The 24,132-nt window shown below is 48.1% G+C and overlaps 1 protein-coding gene across 1 annotated transcript in view; it reads right to left on the minus strand.

The window, feature by feature from the left end:
- LOC104654055 (transmembrane protein 132C-like) overlaps positions 1 to 24,132 on the minus strand; it is a 361,240-nt gene that overhangs the window by 10,405 nt on the left and 326,703 nt on the right. Inside the window, exon 4 of the mRNA XM_030939702.1 lies at positions 2,315 to 2,498. Within this exon, the coding sequence (XP_030795562.1) occupies positions 2,315 to 2,498 (184 nt within the window). The remainder of the gene's footprint in view (positions 1 to 2,314; positions 2,499 to 24,132) is intronic.

Genomic DNA, 24,132 nt, shown 5'->3' on the forward strand with positions numbered 1-24,132 from the left:
CCTGCCCCACCTGATTCCACACCTGCCCCACCTGACTACACCTGCCCCACCTGATTCCACACCTGCCCCACCTGACTCCACACATGCCCCACCTGACTCTACACCTGCCCCTCCTGATTCCACACCTGCCCGACCTGACTCTCCACCTGCCCCATCTGACTCTACACGTGTCCCACCTGATTCCACACCTGCCCCACCTGACTCCTACACCTGCCCCACCTGACTCCACACCTGCCCCACCTGACTCCACACCTGCCCCACCTGATTCCACACCTGCCCTACCTGATTCCACACCTGTCCCACCTGATTCCACACCTGCCCCACCTGACTCCACACCTGCCCCACCTGACTCCACACCTGCCCCATCTGACTCTACACCTGCTCCACCTGACTCTACACCTGCCCCACCTGACGCCACACCTGCCCCACCTGACTCCACACCTGCCCCACCTGATTCCACACCTGCCCCACCTGACTCTACACCTGCCCCACCTGACTGCCACACCTGCCCCACCTGACTCTACACCTGCCCCACCTGACTCTATACCTGCCCCACCTGATTCCACACCTGCCCCAGCTGACCCCACACCTGCCCCAGCTGACTCCACACCTGCCCCAGCTGACTCCACACCTGCCCCACCTGACTCTACACCTGCTCCCCTGATTCCACATTTGCCCCACCTGATTCCACACCTGCCCCACCTGACTCCACACCTGCCCCACCTGATTCCACACCTGCCCCACCTGATTCCACACCTGCCCCACCTGACTCTACACCTGCCCCACCTGATTCCACACCTGCCCCACCTGACTCCACAACTGCTCCACCAGATTCCACACCTGCCCCACCTGATTCCACACCTGCCCCACCTGACTCTACACCTGCCTCACCTGATTCTACACATGCCCCACCTGACTCTACACCTGCTCCACTTGATTTCACACCTGTCCCACCTGCTGCTACACTTCCTTCATCTGATTCCACACCTGCCCTACCTGACTCTACACCTGCCTCACCTGATTCTACACCTGCCCCACCTGACTCTACACCTGCCCCACTTGATTTCACATCTGCCCCACTTGATGCTACACCTGTCCCACCTGCTGTTACACTTCCTTCACCTGATTCCACACCTGCCCCAGGGTGATACATTCCCCAGGCCTGGGCAATAAGACCAACACATCCTTTTGATTTCAGTGATTGGCTTCAAGTTGGGCTCATGACCCAAGCCAATCAGTTCCAATCAGTCCCTGTCCCAGAGGATTTGCTGGAGTGATTGGCGATGAGGTTTCCACTCATTTCTTGATGGACATGATGCTGTGAAGAAGCCAGCATGGCATTGCCGGGGCCACCTTGTGACTAACAAAGAGGAAGGAGAGCTGAGAAAGGAAGAGAAGCCATCGTCCATACCACATCATTTGCACACGTGGGCACCTCACACTCCAAGTGTGGTCTGCAGACCAGCTGCGCTGACATGGCTTAGGAGCTTTGAAAAATAAGTACCCAACCCAGACCTTCTAAGTGAGGATGGGCACCTACTCAATATGTACATGTGATCTGCATGCCCATTAATGTTTGAGAAACACTTTTCTAGACTTTTAAACTTACATGAGCCAAGTTTAAGTTGAGTTGTGTTTGCAGCCTTTATAACTCAAAGAATCCTGAATAATCCATTTCTCATAATCCTGATTAATCCCTTTCTCGTAACATGACTCACACAAGTAGCATGTTTGCTTACACGTTCTCATCAGTGTACACTACTAATAGTAATCTAAGAGTGGCCACATTGTGAGTCAGATGGGGGTGCTGTACTACTCAAGCCCAATGTCACTCATCTACTTTCTACATTTCAGGTTGACCTTGCAGCCCAGTGACAGCCTCTGAGAGTTCAATGCTGAGTGAGCTCCATCATCCTAAGGAAAGAGGAGATGAAGGGGTGTCTATCTCAAGCCTGGCGTGGGGAGCAGGAAGGAGCTAAGTTTGCAGAAAGATGGCAAAGCTGACCATCCTTTTAGCTTAGGGGTTTCCAACCCTGGCTGCACACTGAAATTACCTGGGGAGCTTCTCAAAATCACAGGTGCTCACTTCCACCTCCGGCAATGATTGTGACTTGCTGGACTAAACTTTATGACTAAAGTTGAGAAAGGCTAGGCTAATGAAAAGTGACAACTTCCAGAGTGGGGGAAGATGAGAAACTTTGAAAGTAAACACTCCACAAAACCATTGCAGCAAACATCCCATGACAGATAGGAAGGACACAGGATGCAATCAGGTGGCTGAATGCAGGAGTGTCCAAGGTAACTCAGGACTCACCATAGCCAGAGGAACGATGCCCACCAGGTCCTTCTGACTGACAAAGATCTCAGACACGGCAATGTCTGTGGTCCCCTTCCGTGGGTACTCCACCTGCCATGTGATGGGCTGAGTCCCCGAAAGGCTGCTGAAACTGGCTATTTCAAAATTCATCTGCACGACCTCATTGAATAAACTGCTGCTCCTGGAAGAGAGAAAAGAAAATGGCTTTAAGCCAACTTTGTTCAAAGGACCCTTCTCTCCTCATAATTGTACCCAGAAGATAAAGACAAAGAAGTGCCTCTCAGGGATGGCTCTAGGGTTTTGGTGGCGGCGCCTGGGGCATGGAACTCCCAACAAGGTAAGGACTGGCATCCGGGACAGAGAAGCACCCACACGTTAAGAATATGGGCCAAGAATATTCAACAATGAGCAATAACCTGTGTCTGTGTTGATGAGGCCTTGGAATGATGATTACCAGCTCTGCAGATGATGAGCTAAACCAGTTTATTTCACACCTGCAGTATGCACCTGAATGACCTCTGCTCAGTTCTGTAGGTGTGGCAGATGCTCTAGGCTGGGGTCCCAACCCCTAAGCCATGAATTGGTACCAGTCCATGGCCTGTTAAGGAACAGGACTGCACAGCAGGAGGTGAGTGGTGGGTAAGCAAGGGAAGCTTCGCCTCTATTTACAGCCACTCACCATAGCTCATATTATCACCTGAGCTCCACCTCCTGTCAGGTCAGTGGCAGCATTAGATTCTCATAGGAGCGTGAACTGTATTGTGAATTGCACATGTGAGGGATCTAGGTTGTGTGCTCCTTATGAAAATCTAATGCCTGATGATCTGTCACTGTCTCCCATCACCCCCAGATGGGACAGTCTAGTTGCAGGAAAACAAACTCAGGGCTCCCACTGATTCTACATAATGGTGATTTATGTCATTAGTTCATTATTATTCAATATTCATTATTATTACAATGTAATAATAATAGAAATAAAGTGCACAATAAATGTAATGTATTTGAATCATCCCCAAACCATCCTTCCCCCACCACCCCCATCTGTGGAAAAATTGTCTTCCATGAAACTGGTCTCTGGTGCCAGAAAGTTTGGGGACTGCTGGTGTAGGCCACTCACTCAATAGCACCTTCAACCCCCTCTGCTTGTCCTCCTCTGCTAAAGGGGCTGAGAGGCCTAAACTACATTCTCAGACCCCCTTGCTGCTAGATGCAGGATTGAAGCAGAGTTTGCTCCAGTCAGACCCACTCATTTGGGACGTAGAGGAAGAAGTGGGTTCTAGAGCGGAAGCCAGGAATGGAGTTTGGGTTTTCTGGTGAGCACAGTGGCCCTGGTTCTCCCGGGCAGCTGTGGGGTGCCCCTGGCATCCAGGCCCTCACATCCTCATGCCAACGGGTGACAGTGGTCTTTCCACCACAACAGTCCTCTGCAGAGGTTGGACCTTTTTCGTCTGTGTTATCGCTGGCTGCCCTGTCCCTGGCTGTGTAGTAAACACATTCAGTTCAGTGGTTCTGTGAATTGCCTAGTATCCTTTAATCTTCTGCTTAGAGGGGCTAAAACTTAGCTAAAGGGACTCTTTGTCTGCAACTAAGAATTCTGACCAATTCCATGCATTTGAAATATATGTATTTTGGGAACTACTGTTGGTCCAAACTTTTTCATTTTTTAGATGATAAAATTAAAGCCAATAAAGGAAAGATGGCTTGCCCACAACCACATAGCTAGCTAGTGCAGAGTCAACATAAAATGTAGCATCTCTTGTTTCCCAGTCCAGTGCTCTTTTCAGATTCTCGCCTAAGACAGCTGGTGGTCAAATATGACATCACAAGGCTCCAACAGTTTTTTGTTTGTTTGTTTGCTTGTTTCCTTAGGGCAGGAGACAGCAAACTGTGTCCTGTGAACCAAAGGCAGCCAGCTGCCTATTTTTGTGAGTAACATTTTACTGGCGCACAGCCTTGCCTATTTGTCTACGTTTTCCTGTGGTTGCTCTTGCGTCATAAGAACATGGTTGAGTAATTGCATCAGTCAACGTAGAGCCTGCAAAACCTAAAATATTTCTTATCCAGATCCTTACAGAAAACTTTTGCCAGTATTGGCTAGAGAAGGTCAGAGAAGGGGAAGTTGGCCAAGTTTTGTAGAGCTGTTGAGTCAATAGAACCACTGTTGGTGGAAACAAGAAGGAAGGGCATGGCAGGCATCACGCTGGGTTTGTAGGGGGGGGAGGGTTCTGGTGAGCCTTGGCATCCAGCCTGAGGTGTCTCCAGTGCCCTCTGCTGATATGCTAAGGATGACGCTAAGCGGTGGGTCAGCGGTCAGCAAGACCTCAGGCTGCCATCCCCTGGAAGGCTACATGTTTGCAGATGAATTAAAGGAGATTTTCCATAGCATATCAAGAAAGAAACAACAGATATGCTTAAAAACTGCATCTCAAGCATGTGCCAACATGAAGAGTAGCAGTGAAACATTTTCCTTTGCTGGGGCACTAATATTGAGTGCACCATTCAATCTTCAGGGCTTGATTGACAGCCATAGCACTAACTCTCCACCACATCACCCTCAGTCCTGCTCAGTGGCTGTGGAGGGATGTAATGGGGAGGTTATTGCACCAAATAAAGCACTGGGACTTGTGAATATTCCTTAAGTTCAAAGGGCCGGGAATAAGGTTCAGAGAATCATGATTTATGAGATGCTAGAGATTCCTCTGGAAGGGAAAAGAAATCGAAGGTCTTGACCATCAAGCTAGGGGCTGAAAATCTCAAGCATGAATTGCTGGTCTTTAAAAATGAGGGAGAGGTGTCTTGAGTCTAGAGTATTTTCAAACTAAGAGATGTGTTCTTGGTCCAGCAGATAAGGCCCACAGGGGTCTGAGCGTGCACAACTCAATACCCAGGACAGCCTCTCTCACTGCAGCCCTGCAGACACTTTTGCATTCCAGGGAGTTTAATCTCATCTTCTTAGCAAGCATGCCTGGACCTGATTCTCCTTATCTGCCACTGGGTACTGGTACTGGTGCTGTCCAGGAGCTGCATGGCTACTTGACTGACTCTACTCAGAAAACAATTCAGTTCCCTCAGTATTGGATGTGGCAACCATCCAAATGTCCAAAGACCCCCTTTCAGTCCCAAACAGATGCCTATACTGGCACAGCACCACACAGGTTGCAATGAGCTTTCAGCCCGCACCTCTCTTTACTCTCTTACGAAGTTCTGTGAGCATTGCAACCACTCACATCATCTCTCCGAGACTCAGAGGCACCATCTAGAAGATTGAAATAATGACATTCCCATTGTGCAGGGAGGAAAGAGGCATGAAAAAGAAGCCAGCCCATCTTCTCATGTTCCAGTGGCAGCCTCCTCCACTGCCATTATGCTAATGAAGGGCATTAAGAAAGGCAAAGTCACGGACAAGAGAAAAGAGAAGGGGTATTTTTCCTTTTGGCTTGAAACACATTGTTATGTGATTTTTGTGAGCAGTGAGGTGACCTCCCGAAAGCGTTTTGTTGTAGTTGGCATAAGAATAAAAGTAACACGTGACTGTTGACAATATACTCACTATGTGCCAGGCACTGGACCAGGTTCCACACGTACCTTTTTCCAAATCCCAGTACAAACCCTGAGGTGGTGATTAAGGTTCTCATTCTGCACCAGTGCCAGAGCAGACACTCTTGAACCTCTGCAGCCAGAAAGTGTGTTTGCATCACCTTGCTCTTCAACCACAGATAGAAGGGGGCAACTCAGCAGGATCCCGTTTGAAACATTCTGCAGCTCCCCACTCAGATGCGCATCACTTATGAGCCAACTCAACCTAATCTTGGTTTCAGAACGGCAAAAAAATTTACAAGTTTCACAACTGGATGAGAACTCCAGCTTTCTGGCAGCTGCACAGAATTCTAGATCAGGGTGACATGAGGGCAAGCTCCCTGGTGTGCTGGGGGCAGGGGCCTGGATAGAACACTGACATCTGTCTTTCAGGGAGTTGGAGATCTCCAACAAAAGGAAGAAGAGGTAGTGCTGTGTCCATAGGGACCCTGGGAATGTGTGTGATAGAGCAAAGGTCAGACCAGACTGATCCAACAGAGGAATGAGCCACCGGGAGGCCTCAGGATTCAAACTTCTGACACAAGACAAAGAATTCCTCTGGGAAGATACAGAACCAGTGCCCCCATTTCTTTATTTTTGTGCATTCATATTCTTTCCTACCCTTTCTCCACCCCCACACAGCCCTTGTCTTCTTTGTCTCTAAAAAATGCACAGTATGATGTATCTAAGTTAACGAAGATGCAACCCTACTTTGAAACTTGACACTTTTGTGGAGATGAGTGACTGGGCAAAATTTGGTGTTGCTGGTTCCACTCTGTTCATTTTAAGGGAGGTCTCCACTCTGTCCTTGCTGACTTAGGGGACGGCTGACCAGTGGTACTGGATAGCAGAAGATTTTCCTAGAGAAGCTGGAATCTAAGCTTTTTTTTTCCTCTAAAATTTCTGGATTTTCCATTATAAGAACCTTCACTTTTTAGCTGTAGCACAGCTCAGACAACATCTCTGCTGACTCTCAGTTTCCTGTCTCTGTCTTAGAAGGTGTCCCTCCAGTATCTACATATTCTGGCAATAGCATTTTATAGAAATGTTGTGACCTGAGATGGAAGATGTCTTCCCAAAAATGATGAATGTGGTGATTCTCCAACAGTGGTGCCCAGGATCCTTGGTGCTCCAAGGGGTGAGACAGGAGTGAGCATGGTCCCTAACCCCGCTCCTGCCCCCGACATACTCCTATCGCAATGAGAGCACCTCCAATCAGATGTGTTGTCAATGTTAGGCCTCCAGCAAGCATTTCATTCAAATAATGAAAGAGAAAAGAAGAAATGAAACAATAAATGAAATGAAGAAGAGAGGAGAGGAGGGAAGGAAGGAAAAAAGTGGGAGAGGGAAGGAGAGAGGAAGAAAGTTAGCAGTTTGAACCGAGACGAAAAGCCATGGCCCTTTAAGGGGAGCACATGTGGGTCAGGATGCATGCTGTGGGCTTCAAACGGACTTCCTGACTCACAGCCTGGCTTCCCCGGGTACTGGCTGGATGACTGAACAACTCTGCCTCATTTTCTCTATTTGCAAAATGGGGATGTTAATCCCTCCCATTTTGGAGTTGATATGAATGAACAAGTCAAAGTACTTAGAACAGAACTTGGCACCAGCAAGCATCAATAAATGGAAGCTGTTTCTTGTGTTTAGCAGGACTTGACATTGCGTTCAGGCTCAGTGGCGTTAGGGTTGGCTGCCTGAAGCCACCATTCAGACACTCTTGAAGCCTGGTCCAGGAGCTTCCTGAGAACGAACCACAGTGGAGGGGAAGGCTCTCAACCACTCACTGTGAACTGGGACTCACTAAGGTGTGTATACAGTGCACTTCCTGAGTGCCTGCCTCTGTGCACACAATGCCATAATGCACATTGTGCTGGCAGATAGAGACTAAAAAAAAAAAAACTTTTCTTCTTTCAAGTCTTCTGCAGTGAGTGCCTTTCCACTGACTCTAATCAGACTGAAATATTTGCTAAGCTTTGCCTTGAAGGGAGCAAGAGTCTTTCACATCAGCTCATATGGGGCTTGTGATGTTGTTGGAGTAATAAAGAGAGGAATTTAAACACTTAAGTGACTCCAGAGAGCACCCAAGAACTATCACCTGCTAAATCAATAGTGTAGATTTCTTGCGGTAACTTTTGAACTAAATTTTCAAAATTGGCTTAAAAAGCTCTTACTCAAAAGTAGATAAATTCTCCCAGCAGTCACAATAAAGTTTGGACCACTGGAAACCTAATTTACCAAACCTCTTAGCCGTCAGACTCTATTTGGTAAGAAAATTGAGTCTGGGGATGTGTTAAAAGCCAAAAGGGCTTTACCTCCCTACTATAGGGAGTCAGGGATTTCAGCTCCAAAGTTGGTTGACAGCTTAGTGCCCGCAGAAAGAAAAGAGACCAACCAAATAAAGAAAATCAACCTTCTCATAGGGAAGCCGCTTCAGGAGAAGAGAATCACTCGATCCAGGCTTTGCTTTATTCATTCCACCTCATGAGTATTTCATGAAGGCAAGGACACTTGCTTCCTCACTGGGAAGGGCTTTCTTAGAAAGTCCCATTGACTCGAATGTCAGCACTCACATCTGAGGGCTTTCTGGGATCTCTACATGGTGCAGAGGCACGTCCCTTGGTGGTGTGAGTTGCAAGCAACAGAAAACACCCTGCATTGATTGACAAGGAAAAGAGAATGGAACAAATGCCTCAAAATTACCAGGCAGACTGGAAAAATAGGCATGGGGCCTAGGTGGGAGAAAAGGAAGCCTACAAAGCTAGAACCTCAGATGCCAGTTCTAGAGAGGACAGTGCTGCTGATGTCAAAAACTTTCTCCTGTTCTTGAGTCTTTGCCTTAAGGATCCCTCATTCAAAGGTCTGAGTAAGGAGCTCTGATTGGCTGAGCTAAGCTAACACACCCAGATCCAATATGCCAGAGGAATGAGAAAGAATCTGGCCTTTTATAGAGGGAGTCCCTCCTTCATCCAAGGTCTCTGTACCTAGTTCAGGGTGTGGGATAACAGAGACAGGTAGCAGGGAGGAGCAAAGTGCATGAAGGTCATCCCATTTCCAAGCACCCTTGAACTGCATTATGAGTTCAAATTTGAAAAGCCAAACAGGCTGTGCAGGGTGTCTCATGCCTGTAATCCCAGCACTTTGTGAGGCCAAGGCAAGTGGATCACCTGAGCTCAGGAGTTTGAGACCAGCCTGGGCAATATGGCAAAACCCTGTATCCACAAACAAAGGGGCAAAACAAAAATAAAAACTAAAAATTAGTCAGGGTGGTGGTGCAGTCTGTAGTGCCAGCTACTTGGGAGGCTGAGGTGGGAGGATCCCTTGAGCCTGAGGAGGTGAAGGTTATAGTGTTGCAGGGAGGTGGAGGTTATAGTGTTGCAGGGAGGCAGGGGTTACAGTGTTGCAGGGAGGCAGGGGTTACAGTGTTGCAGGGAGGCAGGGGTTACAGTGTTGCAGGGAGGTGGGAGTTACAGTGTTGCAGGGAGGTGGAAGTTATAGTGTTGCAGGGAGGCAGGGGTTACAGTGTTGCAGGGAGGTGGGAGTTACAGTGTTGCAGGGAGGTGGAAGTTAGAGTGTTGCAGGGAGGCAGAGGTTACAGTGTTGCAGGGAGGTGGAAGTTATAGTGTTGCAGGGAGGCAGAGGTTACAGTGTTGCAGGGAGGTGGGAGTTACAGTGTTGCAGGGAGGTGGAGGTTATAGTGTTGCAGGGAGGCAGGGGTTACAGTGTTGCAGGGAGGTGGAGGTTATAGTGTTGCAGGGAGGCAGGGGTTACAGTGTTGCAGGGAGGTGGAGGTTATAGTGTTGCAGGGAGGCAGGGGTTACAGTGTTGCAGGGAGGTGGAGGTTACAGTGTTGCAGGGAGGCAGGGGTTACAGTGTTGCAGGGAGGCAGAGGTTACAGTGTTGCAGGGAGGTGGAGGTTACAGTGTTGCAGGGAGGCAGGGGTTACACTGTTGCAGGGAGGCAGAGGTTACAGTGTTGCAGGGAGGTGGAGGTTACAGTGTTGCAGGGAGGCAGGGGTTACAGTGTTGCAGGGAGGCAGGGGTTACAGTGTTGCAGGGAGGTGGAGGTTACATTGTTGCAGGGAGGTGGAAGTTAGAGTGTTGCAGGGAGGCAGAGGTTATAGTGTTGCAGGGAGGTGGAAGTTATAGTGTTGCAGAGAGGCAGGGGTTACAGTGTTGCAGGGAGGCAGGGGTTACAGTGTTGCAGGGAGGCAGAGGTTACAGTGTTGCAGGGAGGCAGAGGTTACAGTGTTGCAGGGAGGCGGAGGTTACAGTGTTGCAGGGAGGCAGGGGTTACACTGTTGCAGGGAGGCAGAGGTTACAGTGTTGCAGGGAGGCAGAGGTTACAGTGTTGCAGGGAGGTGGAGGTTACAGTGTTGCAGAGAGGCAGAGGTTACAGTGTTGCAGGGAGGGAGGGATTACAGTGTTGCAGGGAGGCAGAGGTTACAGTGTTGCAGGGAGGTGGAAGTTATAGTGTTGCAGGGAGGTGGGGGTTGCAGTGTTGCAGTGAGGCAGAGGTTACAGTGTTGCAGGGAGGCAGAGGTTACAGTGTTGCAGGGAGGCGGATGTTACAGTGTTGCAGGGAGGTGGAAGTTATAGTGTTGCAGGGAGGCAGAGGTTACAGTGTTGCAGTGAGGCAGAGGTTACAGTGTTGCAGGGAGGCGGATGTTACAGTGTTGCAGGGAGGTGGAAGTTATAGTGTTGCAGGGAGGCAGAGGTTGCAGTGTTGCAGGGAGGCAGGGGTTACAGTGTTGCAGGGAGGTGGAAGTTATAGTGTTGCAGGGAGGTGGGGGTTGCAGTGTTGCAGGGAGGCAGAGGTTACAGTGTTGCAGGGAGGCGGATGTTACAGTGTTGCAGTGAGGTGAGATCTGGCAACTGCACTGCAGCCTGGGTGACAGAGTAAGACCTTGTCTCAAAAAAAAAAAAAAAACCAAAAAAACCCAAACAAGCCACATTTCACTTCTCTCTACCCCATTCTCCAAAGTCTAAAAATCTACAGAAGCAGATGATAATGCATGAAAAGGGGAAAAAAGAGAGAGTATTGCAAATCATATTGATGCAGTGAAACTGCTTAAAAGAACTGCAATCCTTATGGAAGAAACCTGAGTCTCCCCATCCTCTAAAGCAGGGCTCTCCATCCTGGCTGACTATCATAATCACCTGGGGAAATGAAAAGCAAAACAATCAATAGCCGTGTCTACCCTACACTAACCGAATCAGAATCTTGAGAGGTGACACTCAGACATTAGTATTTTAAAAACTTAAGTGATTTTAATGTGTTGTCAATGTTGAGAATTACTGCTGTACACAGAAGTGTTTTCTCTGTGATTAACAAGCTTTTCAGTCTCATTTTTTTCTTTTATTTCCTAATTTCTATGCACAGATACGGTTGGGTAGATCTTACAACTCTGGGTTCTTAAATGAACTCATTTGGGTTTGAATTCTGACTTCACTATTTAGCAGAGGGGCAATAATCTTGGGCAAATTACTTAACCCATTAGTTCTCACCCATGGTGACACACAGATAATTCTCATGCCTGGGTCCCATCTCAGAGATCTGGCTTTCATTGGTCTGAAGTGGGTCCTGGCTGCTGGGAGTCTTAAGAGATCCCAGGTGATTCTAATATGCAGGGATGTTTAAGAGCCTTTAACTTTGCCTGGAGAAGAATCGGTTTGGACCTGTAGTAAGCCATCCCTTGTGAGGCTGATTATTGCAAGGATAAATGACATAGCACACATGTAGAGCTCAATGCATATGGTAGCGACTACCCACCAAGTGGAAGCTCTTAGCATTGCTACAATTACTTCTCCTGTTTAATAACCCAGAAACACTTTGAAGTGCATTTATCTTTCTAAGGCCATGTGTCCTAAGGTTTGCTGAAGGTACCAGGTGAGCAACGAGACTTTATCTAAGCTCCCCAGGTCCTGATCTAAGTTACCTTTCCAGAATCAGATTTAGCATCCCTTCCTTCCCCTAAATTTGGCTAGACCTGGCCCTGTTATTTATTTTCCTTGCTGCAGCATACTAGGAGAGTGTGACCACAAGCTTTGGAGTCAACGCCCTGGGTATGAATCCCACACTTAACTATTTACTAGCCTTGAGACATTACTCCTGTGATTCATGCTTTCAAACCCTCAGTTTCCTCATCTGTGAGATGGGATACACAGTCTGGCCTTGCAGGGTGCTATGCATACTTAGAGAGATAAATGCGCATACCTAACACGCCCAAGGAGTCAGGCACATAGGTGATGCTCCACAAATGGTAGTAGCTGTTACTATGACATCAGTCATTGTGTGAGGAGTAAACGCAGCTAAAATTGCCAGGAGTCATTCTTTTTTTTTTTTTTTTTTTGAGACAGAGTCTCGCTCTGTCACCCAGGCTGGAGTGCAGTGGCCGGATCTCAGCTCACTGCAAGCTCCGCCTCCCGGGTTTATGCCATTCTCCTGCCTCAGCCTCCGAGTAGCTGGGACTACAGGCGCCCGCCACCTCACCCGGCTAGTTTTTTGTATTTTTTAGTAGAGACGGGGTTTCACCGGGTTAGCCAGGATGGTCTTGATCTCCTGACCTCGTGATCCACCCATCTCGGCCTCCCAAAGTGCTGGGGCTACAGGCTTGAGCCACCGCGCCCGGCCAGTTTTTTGTATTTTTTAGTAGAGACGGGGTTTCACCGTGTTAGCCAGGATGGTCTCGATCTCCTGACCTTGTGATCCGCCTGTCTTGGCTTCCCAAAGTGCTGGGATTACAGGCTTGAGCCACCGCGCCCGGCCAACCAGGAGTCATTCTTGAATTCTTTCTTTCACATCCCACATCTAATTCATCAGGATTATCTTGAAAACACATCCCAAACCTGAGCACTTCCCGCCACCTTCATTATGACTGCTCCAGCCCAAGCAACCATCATCTCTTACCTGGGTCATTTCAATGCCTCCTAACTGGGATGCCCATTTCTGCCCTAACCCCCCACTACCCCTACATCTCTCCTCAGTGCAGCAGCCAGAATAATTCTCCTGAAATGTGACTTGGGCCATGAGATTTCTGTGGCCCAAACCTGCAAGGGCTTCCCCGTGTCACTGAAGCGGAAGTCCTCTCCAGGGCTTGTGAGGCTGAGCCTGACTGGTGCCACCCACCCTCACCCCGGGGACTCTCCTACCCCTCCCCTTGCTCATTCTCCTCCAGCCCCACTGACCTCCTCGAAGCTTTCAAACACTTCGGGAACATTCCTGCTTTAGGAACGTTGCACTTTGCTCCTTCTTCTGCCTGGACTAATCATCTGTCACACATCCGGAGGCTTCCTCAACTTCCTTTAGGTCTCCGCTCACATGAGCCCCCCCATATCACCCTCTCACCTACACCTCCTGCCTCCTCTTCTACTTCTGGCCTTTTCTACAGCATCTTCACCCTCCCACCTGTCCTGTATCTTCCTTATTCATCGTATTTGTTGACTTCTTCCAGCTCCTCTTATCTAAAATGTAAGCCCCGTGAAAGGGTTTTAAAAACTTGTTTTGTTTACTGGTGAGCTCCAGCCACAACAGGACTTCATATTCATAAAATGAATTTTAAAAATTCTAGAAAAGATCCACTCTCTGTAAAGTTTGTCAATATATAAGAGAGGCCCCTGGAACCAAGACCTGCCCCTTTGATGAGTCGCTTGGCGTGGAGGTGAGAGAGGCAGGGAGGTGCGTCCATCTGTGGCAGGGTCCACAAACTCAAGCGCCTTTGGAAGCCAGGCAGGTGGAAAGCAGGTGACTGCCTGTCACACGCAGGCCTTGACAGAGGCTGTAACACACTAGGGGCCCTCCACCACATTTAGGGGCAGCTGCTTCCCAGTTCTAGCCTACCACAGCCAGGCGCAAATCTAGGCCCCTTGTTGCCAGAAATTCTCTTTTCCAAGAATAAAACAGAAGTTTGGATTTTTAAAAAATGGGAAATCTCCCACTGCGTAAATGTTGAAGCAAATCCAATTAAGAAAGGAGGCTGGGCAGCAAGGGAAATACAGGCAGGGGGAATAAAACCATGGATGAAACGAAGCCCTTAAGAGAGGAGAGAGACCATGGGAGCTTCCAGTTCTTCCTGGCCCCTCCTGTGTGAAAGCCCCAGGGGATGGCTCCAGGGAACCCCTGGCCACACGGGAGAAGGGTCCATTGTGCTCTTGAGAGCCTGATGGTTTTTATTTTCCATGCAGGATGCAGCTTCCTGAAGCAGAGCAGGTGGCCTGCATGGGCCTCGCATACCAGAAGTGTGTCATGTAGTCATCCTCCAGCAGCTGAAGCTTGAGCTAAATTAGGTCACACTTCAGGAAGTGCGGCTGCCAAGACCTCAGAGGTTCGGGTGTCTTGGCTTCACGTAGCCCCTGGCCCAAGCAGACTCCCGATGCTCCACAGGCATCATGATAGGTTTCCTCGTGCTGCAATGGTGGGCCCTAGGCCAGCCCAAAGTGGGCACTGAGTCCAGCCCTTCAGATCCAATTAACATGCTGGACAGAGGGTTCTGCCAAAAAACAATGAATCTTTCAAAGTGATTCTTAGATAAGATGGAACTGGAGTGCATGGAGGCTCTAAAGACCCCCACAAATGACCTGAAAAGATCAAGGAACCTGACAATGACCCTTTCACATCTTGCTCTCCAATGAGTGTAAATTCTCCAGTGGGAGACCAACCTTGCTGCCCAGGACTTTATGAGACACCTGAAGCAATAGAAAGGGGAATGAGGGAAAACCCAGTGGTGCCTCACACATGAAACTGTCCTCTCCTACTTCCCTCTCCCCAGCCGATACCTCAGGAGGTGGTTTGACGTGATGTCACAGGGTATCGAAGGCTGTCACACCAGATCTGTCATGCACCCCCATCCTCCTGTCCCACCTGGTCTCTGTGATGGTTAATGTTATGCATTACCTTGACAGAGCCATGGGATGCCCAGACATTTAGGCAAACATTATTCTGGGTGTATCTGTGAGGGTGTTTCTGGGTGAAATTAACATCTCAGCTGAGTGAAGCCCTTGGCCCCCAGCAATGTGGGTGAATGTCATTCAGTCAACTGAAAATCTGAACAGAACAAAAGGGCTGACTCTACCCAGAGTAAGAGGGAATTCCTCCTGTCTGATTGCCTGGGACAGCAATTTTTTCCCTGCCTTTGGACTCAGAATGAGATATTGTCTCCCTGGTTTTTACACCTTCAGAATGGAAATACTTTGCTGGCTCTCCTGAGTCTCCAGCTTGACAACTGCAGTGTTCGGGACTTGCCAGCCTCTATAATTGCATGAGCCAACTCCTCATTATCTATCTATCTATCTATCTATCTATCTATCTATCTATCTATCTATATTCTATCTATTCATCCATCCATCCATCTACCTATCCATAATCTGACATCTATCTATGTATTATCCACCCATCATCCATTTATTCATTGTCTATATATCCATCTATTTATCTATCCATCCTTCCATCTATCTACCCATCTATTATCTACCTATCCATCTATTTATTATCTATGCATCCATGCATCCATCCATCCATCCGTTATCTATATCATCTTTCTAGCCACCATTTATCTATCTATCCATCTATTATCCATCCACCCATCTATCATCTATCTACTATCTATTCATTATCTATCCATCCATCCATTTATTATCTATCCATCCATCCATTATCTATCTTCCATCCATTATTTATCTAGCCATCTATCTATTGTCTATTCCTCTATGATCTATCTATCCATTTGTATCATCTATCTATCCTCTATCTATCTATCTATCCATCCATCTTCCATCCATTATTTATCTATCTAGCCATCTATCCCTGTATGATCTATCCATTTGTATCATCTATCTATCCATCTATTATCCATCTATCAATCTATCCATCTATCTCTCTATCCACACATCCATCTATCCATCCATCCACTCATCCCATCTATCCACCAATCAATTAATCATTCTATCCATTCTATCTAATCTTCAATAAATCAATCCATCTGATCTATTCGTCAACCAATCTATCATATCTATCCATCCATCCAATGTAGACATAAATCTGTCTATCTAAATCTATACCTACGGACTCACCCGCCCCATTGGTTCTATGTGTCTGGGGAACCCTGACTCATACAAGTTCCTTGCTGGAAAGGCTTTGGATGGGAGAGGCAAATTCCACCAGGGAGAGGGACACGGAGGGAAAACACGCACCTTCGACATTCTCTCTTGACACTCTCTGCCCTCTGCACTTCCCTATTCCACAGCAGCTAACATGACCCTCCTTCCACTCTGGCCCGACCACAAGTGGGGTTCTTCCCTGGCCTGACCACAGTTGGAGTCCTTTCCTTAAGGACACAGAATTCTTCGATTCTAGCTTTGTTTCTCAGGGCCTCCAATTTGCCTCCTGCTCTCGCAGACACTCTAGTTTGCACAGTTTTATATGATGCTATGAAATGTTAACCAAGCAGTTTTCCTCACTGGTGACGAACTGAGTTTCTTTCCTGTGCCCCGAGTCCAGGAAGTTAGCGAGGAGGCTGCTGCTGCCCTCAGAAAAGCCAGCACAGTGGAAGAAAAGAGATGTAACATTTAGGGCTACTAAGTAAAAAAGTAAATATATAAAGTAATCTGTAGACTGGCTCTACGTGAAGAAAATATTCAGGAAGAATACTCACCAAGCCGTCCGCCCAGCATCCACTCCTGGCCAGACTAAACACAGGCATGGAGGGTCTGCTGGAGGGGAGAGGCGCGAGTGTGTGCACGTCCTTTGGAGGGCTGAGCTCAGCCCTCACTTTGAGCCAGTTTCCTGTGCTCTCATTCCCTCTATTGAAACTGCTAAAAGCAGCATCTGTTCATTTGGTTAGACGCTGTGGTAAGTTATTAAATGGTCTCAGATGCTACCCACCCCGGTATGCACACCCCTCTGCAAGGGGACTCTGCTGTGCCGCCCATCAAGAGGAGCATCTGTCTCCTCACCCGCCTCAGTATGCACATCCCTCTGTAAGCGGACTCTGCCCTGCCGTCCATCGGTCCATCGAGAGGAGCATCTGTCTCCTCACCTGCCTCAGTATGCACACCCCTCTGCAAGCGGACTCTGCCCCGCCGTCCATCGGTCCATCGAGAGGAGCATCTGTCTCCTCACCCGCCTGAATCTAGGCTGGCCCTGTGATTTGTTTCAGCCCCTGAAAGGCTGCAGAACTGATGATACAAAATTTCCAGGGCCTTGGAGAACCTTCTAGCTGCTTTTTTCACTCTCTCAGAGCACTGTTCTGAAGCCAATGTGTCATGAAGACCCCTAGATGCAGGATCCCATGGAGAGGGGAGAAGCCTGGCCAACCCAGCCACAAGTGACTGCATCAGATGGATACAGCTCCAACAGAGGAACTGCCCAGAAAACTCCGACTTATTGTGAGAAATACCAAATATTTGTTTGGAGCCAGTAACCTTGGGCCACCTTGTCAAGCAGCAATAGATGAAGGTTCTGATTTCTAGAGTTCTCTTGCTCATTCCCGAGTGATCCTAAAGTCTCCTCTGCACTTTGCCAGCAGCATGTGGCAGAGGTAGATCAGGATTAGCCTGGGATGCCCAGGCAGAGAGGAACTCAGAAGAAGCCACCCCAATCCCCAGGCCCCTAAAGCCCTGAATGGTATGGAAATCAGTGGGACATTGGCCTAATTCCAGGGCAGGTCACTGAAGTTAGCTGAGGTGAGAACTGAGGCAAGTGTGAACCTGGCCTCAGTTTCTTGCAGGAAGAATGGGTGGAGCAGTGAAGATGGCACAGACTATGTACTTGGAGACCAGGTAGAAACATGGATGCCTCAGTGAATTTCAAGGCTAAATGATGGAATTACAAACCCCTGTGAAGGAAGTCACAAGAAGGCGAATACCTGAAGACCTAACATTTCCCACACAGCGCAGTGCTGTGATGAACTTGCCCTCCTGGGTCTATCTTGGGCAGATCAGGCAGAGTTCGAGAGGTTGAATCTATCGAGTTTCAACCTGAAATGGCTTATCAGACCTGGAATGAGTGAGATGAAGTTTTCTGCCACCAGATAGAATGGGGGGAGACACCAAGTTCAATGCCTGGTGAAGAAATAGGGTTGCACAGATTGTTTTTGCACGCTGGAGCTTGTAGATTGGAAATACACTCATGCGGTGGTCAGCTGAAGTGGATTATGGTTTAGCAACCTTTATTTCTTATTTAAGAGACAGGGTCTCGCTCTGTCCGGGCTGGAGTGCAGTGGTGCCATCGTGGCTCATTGCAGCCTCGACTTCCTGGGCTCAAGTGATCCTCCTACCTCCTGAGTAGCTTCCACTACAGGTGCTGGCCACCACACCTAACTAATTTTCTTAATTTTAAAGTTTTGTAGAGACAGGGTCTCAGTATATTGCTCAGGCTTGTTTCCTGGCCTCAAGCAATCCTCCCACCTTAGTCTCCCAAAGTGCTGGGATCACAGAGAAGAAAACTGCGAATGTCAGGAAACTCTGCTCCCAGAGCAAGCGCTCGGCACCATACTCAGCCACAGAATGTTTATCAAATGACCATTCTGAGCCTGGCCTCAGGATCTGTAATGCGTTTACCTCCCAAATCCTGACACTAGGCTGGCACAAAAGTGATTTCCATTAAAAGGCAGTTGCTTTCTTACAAGCCTAATAATAAACTGTCCCTCCACTGCCACTGCACTGATCCCCTTCCCTACCCTCTTACCAAGTCCTTCTGCCTTAGGACGACTCAAACCTGCCAAGCGCCCTCCACCTCAGTGCCCCACCTGTGCTTTTCCCAAGGCTGGCCCATCTTGGCATTCACCCCACGGCTCACTTATTCACGACATCCACCCTGGTCACACGGGACTCACTCGGCCACTTTATGTATATGGCCTCGGTGCAGGATGCATTTCTATGCGTTTGTTGTTCACCATCCCATCTGCCTCCTCCTTTCCCTGGCATGAGCCCCATGACAGCGAGGACACCATTCTAGTCCCCGTTATTGCTTCATGATACATCACAGCACGGACTCGTAGAAAGTGCACAGCAAATGTTTGCTGAGTGAAGAATGACTGGGTGATTGCTCCAGGAGCTGAGTGCCCTGACAGTCATACTTTTCTTTCCTTCCACAAGCCAGGTTGGTATTCATTTCTACTCAAGGGAGTAGGCCTCTCTGTGTAGCTGGAGAGGACAGAAGCATCCTTTGAAGCTATCAGCCTTTCCAGAAGGGTTGAGCCCATTCCAAGAGAGAAGCAAGACACAGAGCTCACTGGAGACCTTCCAGGAAAGACACGCTCCAAGGTCCACTCCTAGAACTTTGCATTTTCAAACTATCACAGACGACAGAAACTGGATTTGCTCCAAAGCTTGCTATTGAATTTTATGCCTGCTGAGTGCTTCTAAACACAGAATGAAGAGGCTGAATTAACTATGCAAAAGGATAATTTACAGTTAATTTTCGTAATTGATGGATTGAGGGTCTCTGCGGTAGCACTAACTGCTAAGACTAAAAGGCCCGAGAGGGGATACAGTTTTTACATTTAAAACAGAAGGCTTTCTCTACTCAGCATCCAACTCATTCATCCATTCATCCATCCATCAAGCATTCACCAGGCATCAGATTTGTGCCAGGCACAGTGGGAGAGGTGCAGAAGTGAATCACTGTGGTCCATGGGGGGCCCCAGACCGCCACAGGGAGTTCCCTCATACCTGCAATCAGTGCCCCATCCGTTTGGCTAAAGACACGCGAGTAGACTGACCAGAGTACACTGGAAGGTGGCAAGTCTTGGGGCTGCTCTGCTCTTGTCCCTGTACTCCCCCTGTTCCGCCCAGCTGCAAAGGTGTTTCCCATGCAGGCATGGGTCCACTCGACTTCAGAAAGGCATCCAGTTCTCACTGCAGCACTTCCCTTTGTATTTAGGGGTCTATATGAGTTTGTATTAATAAAGACATTACCCAAGACTGGGTAATGTCTTCATTAATAATATTATTATTTTTATTATTTTTAATTATTTATTATTTATTATTAATTTATACATACATAATATATATTATATATAATTTATATATTATATATGATTATATATAATATATTATATACAAATATATAATATATAATAATTTATATAATTATTATAATAAAGTTATTAATTTATTATTTATTATAATTAATTAATCTATTATTATTATTATTTATTATTAATATTAATAATAAAGGAAAGAGGCTTAATTGCTCACAGTTCAGCATGGCTGGGGAGGCCTTGGGAAACTTACAATCATGGTGGAAGGAGAAGTAAATATGTCCTTCTTCACATGGCGGCAGCAAGGAGACGTGCTGAGCAAAAGGGGGAAAGTCCCTCATAAAACCATCAGGTCTCGTGAGAACTCACTCACTGTCACGAGAACAGCAGCATGGGGGTAACTGCTCCCATGATGCAATGACCTCCCACCAGGTCCTTCCTATGACAGACGTGGGTATTATGGGAACTAGAATTCAAGATGAGATTTGGGTGGCGACACAGCCAAATCATATCAGGGTCCATATTACACTCATTCTGGAATAATTTACACTAACAATCTCTGTCCTCTTGTTCAAGGTCCTCAACCTTGGCTGCACGATAGAATCACTTGGTGAGCTTTAGAAGAACACTATTGCTTTTTTAAAAAAAACTTTCCTTTTTTCTTTCTCCTTTGCAGATTCAGCTGATCTGTGGTGGGCATGGGTATCACTTTTCATTTTGGTAAAGCTTCCTAGGGTATCCCTACATGCAGCCAGAGTTAAAAAGGATTTTTTAAGGGAATAGTTTCAAATATGGAGATGCTACTTCTGTATGAAAGTAGCAGCAGCAAAAGGCAACGGTATCCTCCAGAGCAACGTGTCAGGGGCCTAGGTGCCCCGGCCGCCGTCGCTGCTCCAGGTTTCCCGGTGCCACAGGAAGGTCCTGTCCCCCAGTACACAGAAGGGCTCAGTCACTGGGTGCTTCTTATTCTTTGCTTATCAGGCAGGAAAACCAAGCTCATCCTAGTCAGTTCTGCAGCAGGGATTTAATTCTGGTTATAAAGGTGTAGAAGGAGCAGACAAGTTAGGTAACCTGAGATTATCAACGAGAGGAAGATGCTTCCACCTTCAGGGTCAAGGGACAAACAGTGGGGGTGATGACCCCAGGGGTGAATTCACTGGATGAGAGCTGGGTCTACGCTGGGAGCTGCCCTGTGGGAGCTGCAGCTGCAGAGGAACGGGGGCCACTGCCTGAGACACCATCAGAAGCAGAGGCCAAAAAGACCTGGGCTTTGTCTTTCCTTCCCACTGTCAACTGTCCTCCAGGGCTTCCTGCTGGCTACATGGAGCCAAAATCCAGTTGGCAAGGGGTCTGGAAAACGTAGTTTGCAGGGATCGCTGAGCGAAGGAGGGGCAGGAAATGGATTGAAACTAGATGAGCCACTGTGGGAACACACTCCCACCCAAATCTCATCCAAACCCCACCCCAGCCCCACCCCTGCCTCACCTCCAGCTCAGCAGCACATGGTCCCAGCATTACAGTAAGATGTGGCGAGGGCTATGATATGAAGAAAGCCCGGCACAGTCCCTAAAACTGGGGCAACTAAACCCAGGGGGTGAGAGGGTTCCCCGAGACAGGGCCTTTGAGCTGAAAGCTGAACAATAAATGAGAGAAAGCCAGGAGGAACAGGCAGGGGTATTTTAGGAAAGAGGGCCCATTGGGAGTGAAAAGACTCTGAGGAACTGAAAGAAGATCACTGGTCCGAGGGTGCAATGTGCACAGGCCCAGACACAGTCTCACATCGGTGAGCAAGTGTGGGCCGGGACCCTGCATCATTGCTGGGTGGTGGAAGGGGGCTGGGGGGCTGTCTTCCACACTCATTCCTCCAACTATTTTTTTTGAGACCACGTCTCACTCTGTCACCCTGGCTGGAGTGCAGGGGCGTGATCTTGGCTCACTGCAGCCTCTGCCTCCCAGGTTCAAGTGATTCTCCTGCCACAGCCTCCCAAATAGCTGGGATTACAAGTGTGTGTCACCACATCCGACTATTTTTTGTATTATTATTATTGTTATTATTTTGTAGTAGAGTCAGCGTTCTGCCATGTCGGCCAGGCTGGTCTCTGACTCCTGGCCTCAAACCATTGGCCTGCCTCAGCCTCCCAAACTACTGGGATTACAGGCATGAACCACCGTGCCCAGCCTCCTCTGTTTTAAAAACATAGTTTTAATAACTGCCAGGTCAACACTTTATCTTTAAAAAAGAAACACTCTTTGAGAAGCTGTCACGTTAGGAGGACGTGCTCTGGGGAGCCCCTGAAATCTTTTCCTTGGATGCATCCTCTCCCTCTGATCTCAGCCTTTGTTTTCCCTCACTCCTGGATCACTATGCTCCAGCTACCCTGGGACCTGTGCCTGCTCCACAGACACACCAAACTCATTCCCACGTTGGCATCTGCTGTCCCTCCAGCTACTCTGCATGTTTGCTCCCCATAGAAGTCGACGCTGTCAAACACTTAAACACTCACTTCAAGCAGACACCTCAAGGCCTGCAGCTCCAGAAACTATCACATTGCTACGTTGTCAGTGTCGCCCTTAACACCACTGGAAATCTTGTTTGGTTTTCCTTTGTTCATTTTCTATCTTCTCTGGTAAGATGTAAGCACCTCTAGATGAGAAACTTTGTACTGGTCACTGTTGTATCCCCAAGGTTTAGAATACTGCCTGGAAGTATAGGAGGGGAGGAATACATCTATATTAGTTAATAATAAAATCATGAACTTATGTTCCTTTGTTCTAGCTTCCAGCTTAATTTAATTTTTTTTCTTTCTCTCCTTCCTTCCTTCCTTCCTTCCTTCCTTCCTTCCTTCCTTCCTTCCTTCCTTTTCTTTCTTTCACTTTCTTTCTTCAGGCTGGAGTGCAGTGACACTATCTCAGCTCACTGCAACCTCCACCTACCAGGTTCAAGTGATTCTCTTACCTCAGCCTCCCAAGTAGCTGGGATCACAGGTGTGTGCCAAGATCTTTCCTTCCTTCCTTCCTCCCTCCCTCCCTCCCTTCCTACCTTCCTCCGACGAGGTTTCACCATGGTGGCCAGGTTGGTCTCGAACTCCTGACCTCAGGTGATCCACCCACCCCCAGCTCCCTGAGTGCTGGGATTACAGACATGACCTACTGCACATGCTCCCAGCTTTATTTTCTTTGGGGAGAGCATGGTTATTTGCATTAACCAATGCTTCTGTAAACTTACTTACTGGCAACTTTGCAGAAGAGTATAGCCAACTGGTTAAGCTGATTTGGAGAAGCAAAAGTAAATCGAGGAAAAGGTGGAGAGAAGGAAACTCACTTCTGCGGAGGGCACTGTGGAAAGGCACAGCTACTTAGCATCCCCAGCTTCGGAGAAGCCACTATGAAACGCCTGGAAAACATCCCTAATAGAAAACGGATGCGCTGAAAAGAACAGCCTCCCTCGAAGACAGTGGTCTTCAGCCATCCAAGTTGCTTGTGCCATGGAGATGATAAAGCACTTGACGAAATTAATGTTAACAGTCTTCAGTGAGAAGAGCCCTGCATGGTGGGGTTTCAGTCTGCTGGGGCTGCTGTGCATGGTGAGGGGAAGGCAGGTTCCTTAAGTCCTGCTGCCTCTGTACCGGCAGCCCAGTGTGATGGAAAGAACACGGGATCAGTAAAGCTCTGCTGCCTCCGTACCAGGACCTGTGAAAGGGGCGGCCCAGTGTGATGGAGGAATCAGGAACGGGGAAGTGGGTGGCTGGCCCCGAGAGAGCGGATGTTTCTCACTGCAGAATTTCCCCGCATCCACCTGACTTAACAGCACGGCGGGCATGGCAGTTTTTTCCTGGGACATCATCCTTCTCCTACTGTATGGAGCTGTGATGGGAGGCTACATTCTGGGGGATGCTTCTCTTTTTATTTTATTTTATTTTTTTATTATACTTTAAGTTCTAGGGTACATGTGCATAACGTGCAGGTTTGTTACATATGTATACTTGTGCCATGTTGGTGTGCTGCACCCATCAACTCGTCAGCACCCATCAATTTATCAAAGCTGAAGTGGCTGATTCCTCTCTTTCCCATTCTGTACTGTCAGTGTGATGTCACCAAGTGGATTTCCCTTCCAGGTCCTTGCCACTAAGTGTTGCAAAGAAGAAAAGAGGGAAGGGCTGCATTTGTCAGTGCCACGGGCAATGCTGGCTGACCTGTCTGCCTGAAGCCCTGGCGAAGGCAGCTGCTGCCTGGCCTCTGGTCTCACTGGGTCAGGCTCACCCCC

The sequence above is a fragment of the Rhinopithecus roxellana genome, chromosome 10 (assembly GCF_007565055.1).
Source record: "Rhinopithecus roxellana isolate Shanxi Qingling chromosome 10, ASM756505v1, whole genome shotgun sequence".
NCBI lineage: Eukaryota > Metazoa > Chordata > Mammalia > Primates > Cercopithecidae > Rhinopithecus > Rhinopithecus roxellana.